Source organism: Arachis ipaensis, chromosome B06 (genome assembly GCF_000816755.2).
Source record: "Arachis ipaensis cultivar K30076 chromosome B06, Araip1.1, whole genome shotgun sequence".
NCBI lineage: Eukaryota > Viridiplantae > Streptophyta > Magnoliopsida > Fabales > Fabaceae > Arachis > Arachis ipaensis.
Window position 1 is genome coordinate 80,808,789 of NC_029790.2, and position 7,059 is coordinate 80,815,847.

Sequence of the window (7,059 nt, forward strand, 5' to 3'; positions counted from 1 at the left end):
CATGATCCTTCCTCTCTTAATATTGTATTGTTTTAGCAATTCAGCACTTGATTTCACTTGTGTAACCTCAAAGGAATTGTTTTTTTTTTTGGGCTTTTTCCTTTCATTTTTTGGCCTAAGGTAAGTATCCGTTTTCTTTTAGTGATCTTCCCTTTTTCCATTCTGCATACACAAAATAATAACAATGAATAAAATGCTAACTAAATAATAATTAAATGAGCATAATCAACTGAAGCAAGTAATTAACTAAGCAAAACAACTAAGGAAAGTGGGTTGTTTAGGATTCTACCAAAAAAACTTGTGAAGATGTTTCAGAGTCAAGGTCCTCCATGTACTCATATTCGCTTTCCTCGTCTTCCTCACAATATTGTTTGGCAAACATGTTTTGATCCATATCTATAATAGTTGCTCGTAGATCATTCCTCACTAGATCAATTTCGCCATTATCATTTGGAAGACTTGGAATCACTTCAGGTTCGCATGGCTCTCTTGCATATATTATGGGGAAATCAGACTCAAAGTCATCACTTACCCTAAATAAATCTCTTGGAATTGTTTTCATAACATAGTGCTTGTCCCTAACATATGGGTCTTGCACATAAAAGAATTGGTTTACTTGAGATGCCAGCACAAATCGTTCTTCTTGGTAGCATTTTCTATTGAAATACACATATGAAAGACCAAAGTTGTCTTTTTCAACTGTATACCACTCACACTTAAACAAGACTACCTTAAATTGGTCATAATAATCTAACTCAAACATATCAACTATTCTACCATAGTAGGCTACTTTTGCTTCAATTGGGTTCTTATCTTTCACACTAGCAAAACTAGGAGTCAATGCCTCTAATGTGACACCACTATTTTGAGTTTTACGTCTCACATCACGGTGCCTTGTATGGAACCTATACCTATTGATAATATAACCTGAAAATCTTTTTGCAACTCGACTTGGACCCCTAGCCAACCCTTTTGCCCAACCAGGTACATCCTTTTTCATGGCACAAATTTTAAACCATTCTGAAAATTATTGACTGCGGTCCTTGGCTTTCTCCCACTTTGTTCTTCGTCGATTGTTATCATTAATTACCTCCTCATGCTCTCTGAAGAGATTAAATATTCATAGTCTTAGTTGTTAGTAAGGTTAAATATGATGATTGAGATCTAACAAATGATAATGAATCGAAGAAAATACCTCATGTAGACTTCGATCTTATCACATTTGTTTAGGATGTATGCATGACCTTGTATTTCTGATTTTTCATCTAAAATAAACAAATCTCCCATTCTTCCACCAAGAGGACATCCTTTGCTTGGAAACAAACTAGGAGTTCGTACCTCATCTGAAACACACTCATTGTTGTTCTGAGGGATTCTATTAAATCTTGTATGAACATCTTCATACAAATATCTTGAGCAAAAATTAATACACTTATTCGCCAAATATCCTTCGGCAATAGATCCTTCTGGACGACTTCTATTACGAACATACGATTTTAGTGTGCACATATACCGTTCAACAGGGTACATCCAACGATATTGAACTGGACCACCTAACCTCATCTCATTTGCCAAATGAATAGGCAAGTGCACCATTATGTCAAAAAAGCTAGGAGGGAAAATCCTCTCCAATTGGCACAATGTCTCAGCAATCTCTGCTTCTAAGTTAACTACCTCATCCAGGCTAATTACTTTCTGATATATTCGACGAAAAAATGAACATAATCGAACTAGAGCGATGACAACATGGTCAGGAAGTATGCTCTTTATTGGTACTTGCAACAAGTAATGCAACATGAAATGAGCATCATGGGTCTTGTAACCAGAAATCTTCTTTTCTGTTTCATGCACACATCGAGCAATATTGGAAGCGCTACCGTTTGGTAATTTTGCCACTTTCAACACACTACAAAAGATTGTTTTCTCTGCTGGAGTCATTGAAAAGCATGCCTTTGCTAACTTAGTTTTTTTTCCATCCTTCGTATCTTTTGGTTGAAAGTTTTTCCTGATACCCATGTCTTTAAGGTCAAAACGAGCAGCTGCATGATCTTTCATCTTTCTGGGAATATCTAAAAGAGTTCCAATTATGATATCAACTATATTCTTCTCTATGTGCATGACATCAAGGTTGTGTCTAAACATGTTGGACTTCCAATATGGTAACTCAAACAAGATTGACCGTTTTTTCCAATTTGATATGCCATTCTTTGATCTCTTTTGCTTCTTCCCAAAAGAATTATCTACCTCTCGCAATATATCAAATACAGTTGAACTTTCTAACAACTGCGGTGGAGACCTGAGTTCAGTTTTTCCATTGAAAGATCTTTTGTTATGCCTCCATGGATGATTCATGGGTAAAAACCTTCGGTGATCCATATAAACAGTCTTGTGACTATGTTTCACATAGATAGAAGAAGTCTCATCATTACAACATGGACAAGCCAATTTTCCCTTTGTACTCCACCCAGATAACATAGCATACGCAGGGAAGTCATTAATTGTCCACAAAAGGCACGCTCTCATATTGAATGTTTTGTTTTCTTTCGAATCATATGTTTCGACACCTGACTCCCATAATTCTTTTAATTCTTCAATCAACGGTTGAAGATAGACATCAATGTCATTTCCCAGTGATTGTGGTCCAGAAATGAGTAAAGATAGCATAAAATAATCAGGCTTCATGCTCATCCAAGGGGGTAGATTATACACCATCAGAACAACAAGCCATGTACTGTGTGTATTGCTCAAAGTTCGGAATGGATTGAATCCGTCGCTTGCTAACCCAAGTCTCACATTATGAGGCTCCTTTGCAAAATCTTCATGTTGATTATCAAATGCTTTCCAATATTCACCATCGGCAGGATGCCTTAAGGACCCGTCTTTAACGCACTCATTGTGATGCCAAGACATAGCTTCGACAGTTCTTGTGCACATAAAAAGTCGTTGAAGTCTGGGAATCAAAAGGAAATGCCTTAGAGTATTCGCAGCAACTTTGCGAGGCTTTCTAGATGAGGTAACATCATCCTCTTCTTCATGATGCTCAATATAACGGGATGTTCCACAGACATGACAAGATGAGTCATTCTCATACCCGTTCCGATACAACATGCAGTCATTGCAACATGCATCGATCTTTTGGTAGTCAAGACCCAAGTTCTTCACCATATTCTTGGTTTTATCAAAAGAAATAGGAATATTCAAATATGGCATTGCTTCTTTCAATAATTCCAAGAGAGAAGCAAATGACGCATTACTCCAACCATGCAAGCATTTTAACAAGTAAAGACGAATGGTAAAGGATAATCTTGTGAATCCTTTACACCCGGGGTATAGTTCTTGGCTTGCCTCGTCTACCAATTTATAAAATTCCTTTGCACATTCGTTAGGCCCCATGTTTTGTCCGTCAACTTGTGTATTATCTCGAAATCTATCACGTAACAACTCATCAATGTTATCATTGCAGTTATATTCACCGCTATGTCACTGTCAATATCCATAGCAAAAAGTGATTTCCCATGATTAAACCACCGCCTATAACCTTTTACAAAACTGTGGAATATTAGATGATCATATACGTCATCTCTCTTTAACCAAAATATATTACAACACTTTGCACAAGGGCATTGAATTTCTTCCCCTTGAGGAACTCCCTTTGATGAGAAAGCAAAGTGTAAAAATCTTTCTACACCAACTTGATATTCTTTCTCATGACGTGGTGTATCCATCCAGTCTTTCGACATATCCATTGAAAACCTATATATTTCACGTAGATAGCTAAGTTTCTAAATTGAAGTCCTTACTGTTCGTCTCACTAACTGCAAATCTAGCTTCCTACTTAACTAAGAGACAATATTGTGCAAGCCTCAAAAATACTTTGAAGGCATTAGACATAAAATAACAGAGAAAATTGAATTTTAGCAATGCTTAAAGAAGTGCCTAAAGTGATGAGTGCCTCAGGAAAGCACCAAGTTGCACGCATGACATCAATAACAAATTAATAGATGTATTTAAATTTGTATAAACTAACCTAAATTACTGTCTTAATCCGTTCCACAACAGCAACAAAGTGGTAGCACAGCAGAAGTAGCATTAGAGAGGTAGCAGCGTCAGCGAACAGCTACTCGGTAGCAGCAGATTATTATATTACCACAGGAGCAGCAGAACAAAGAAGTGGCAGTAGTAGTGGATAGATAACTATCGAAAGCCTAAACAAAAATAGACTAAGACTTAAGTAAATATTAAAATATAAATATGTTTAATATTTTTTAACAAATAAATTTTATTAGTAATTATTCACATGTTCGATCATGAGATAAAATGAAACAATTATCTCTCCTCAAGTGGCTCCAAACATCTAACACTATAATAAGCTACATTGAAACCCAAACAACTAATTAAAAATAGCAAGAGAGTAGAATGTCCTTAAATGACCTAATTCATTTAATAGTATTTATTAGCATTCCCAATTTTAAAATATTATTTTTCTAAATCTATTTTTTCTTAGACAAAAAAGTGAAGGGATAACCATTTTTATCTAAAGCTTTTTTTTTCTATATAAAAGAATTATACAACAAAACTTACTTAACTTGGTCAAGTAATTAATTTATTGTCTATTTAAGTAAGTGTTAAAAATTTGAGTTCCTTCTTATATATATAATAATCTATTGGCTAACAACAAATTTTAAAAAGAAATTTGTGACGAATTAGTTCTTACCCTTATAAATTGAAAGATGCTATGAAAAATAAAAAACTATATAATTTTATAAAAAAATAGAATGACATTATAATTATAAATATAAATAAATGATATAAAGGGAAAAGGAAGAAGAACAGTGGAATGTGGATGTATGTGCTCCAATTTTGTGGCATGAAAAAAAAAAAGGAAAAAAGAAAAAAAGAAAAAAGAATAATGAAATTTTTATGTTCAGTGTGGATGAAGCTACTACTTTGGTCCAGGCTCCACACCGTAAAACTAGGCAATAAACTGCAAAATCTGTGACTAATGGCAGAGAAGACTGATTAGGGAATGACAGAGACAAAGGCACCAGCAGGGAGGAAGGACCAAAGCCAAAACAGTGGAACCTCTTCAAACTTATTCTTCTTCTCTCTCAATAGCTTCAGTGTTGTTAGTGGTTGTCACTGCAAAAATAATACTTCCAATGTTATTCTATATATTTTCAGGCTTTTTTTTGGCTAAAAGAAAAAAAAAGGACGTGTGTACTATACTTGAATTAACAATAGACAATATAATAATAGTGCATGATTGAGAAATGCAAATATAAATTCAAATGGCTGTTCAGAATTTCAGATTATACTAGATAATGGCAGCACAATGCAAGCATCAGAAACCACATCAAAGTAGGGACACAATATTTTCTATCACAAACAAATGAATAACCTCAATCTCTCAGAATTAGCAAAAATCCTTCTCACTGAAAACATCAATTTAATTTCTATTTACTTTCAGATATCCGATGTTTTAGGCCACAGTCCCATGTGCTTTTGTACAATGTGAAATTAATTTAATTATTTACTTAATAGTGAAAAGAAAATGAAAAATAAGATCCATGAATAATTGTTGCAAAAGAATCCAAGTGTAATTGCATGATCACACAACAATTTCCCAATGCCAAGCAAATTTAGGCAAACACCCCCCCAAAAGAATCCAAGAATGAACATCATATATGCATGCATAGAAAGTGAGCAGAAGGGGAAATGCAAATTGAGAAATCAGCAGCAGCTAATGATTAAGGATGTAATGAGCATGAATGCATAATAAGCACAAAGAATCGCAATAAGAAAACGAGTTGCTAACACATGGCACGAAGCAGCAACACTTATTAAACAGCAGCAGTAAATAGCATGTTTCCCAGGTTCAAGCAAGCAGCAAACAAAATTCATATGACTTAACCAGTTCCACAAACTGAAATCATTGCAGTTCATATAATATGGACCAAGCAACAAGCAGAGCAGAACTCAGCAACAACAAACCAAGAAAAATTAATGAAACAGTAACACTTCCACAGCATCTATTTTGGACAATGAAAAAAATACAACAAACAGCAATCACAAGTCCATAATTCAACACCAAAATAGCACAATAAACAAGTTCATCCAGGGCAACTTTCAGAGGAAAAATAAATTCATTCCGAACAGCAGCAGTAAACAAAACAAAACCTACATCCACTAACTAGTCCAGATTCTCTAACCACCTAATTCAACTAGACTAAATTAGTTGAACTAAACAAGCTAAACAGAATGAGCTAAACCATATTAATCAAACAGAAATAAAATCAAATGAGATGAAAGGGGAACCTGGGAAGCAGGGAATTGGAGCAGGGGAAGGGAAGGGAAAACAGTAAAACAGGGTCTAGTAGTGGCTCTTAACAGAATCTTGGACAAGTGCCCCGAGAATGCCATGCTGAAAAAGAATAAAGGTAACTAATTAGTTCAAATAAATGACATCATATCAAGTATTGATAAGTAAGATGATTGTATGATTATCTTAAAATTCATTCACGAAGTCACAGTCCACCAATAGAAATGACATCATATAAAGTCAGTAACTTAAAACCTCTTCAGGGGAAAGCTAATAATAAAGAAGGCCATTAGAGGTGAAAATACTTTTTAGGCAAAAGGCAAAAAATAGTGAGAATTAATGGAATACCAAAACCAGCAAGAAAACACACTTTTTATGTGACTTTAGCATCTTTCATCAGAAGCGAGTTTTTATGCAAAGTGGAGAGAAGAATCCAAAACAAAATACAATTGACGCTAATAAGTAACGTTAAATAGTCCTTAAAATGGGACAGAAAGTTTGAACCATGTTAGATAACATTTATATTTAATAGAAATGAGTGACGTTAGTCCCTTAAAATGAGCACGGGAGTTTCAACCATATCATCTCACAGACGCACACACACACTGGCACATATAATCACTTAACAATCATCAAGTAGAGAATTAAAAAGAAATAAAAAAAATGCTAAGATGCTGGTCTTAACAATGCAACTGTTTTAGGCTCCCAGGCCACCATTGTATTATTCAAGACACACAAAC

The 7,059-nt window shown here is 34.8% G+C and overlaps 1 protein-coding gene across 1 annotated transcript; it reads right to left on the reverse strand.

Moving 5' to 3' along the window:
- Positions 1,165-3,393, reverse strand: LOC107646983. Its single transcript, XM_016351123.1, has one exon. It carries the CDS (start codon positions 3,391-3,393, stop codon positions 1,165-1,167), a length of 2,229 nt encoding a protein of 742 aa, XP_016206609.1.

Coding starts and splice junctions, on each gene's coding strand:
- LOC107646983 (XM_016351123.1), bottom strand. CDS start 3,393: ATGGGGCCTAACGAATGTGCAAAGGAATTTTATAAATTGGTAGACGAG.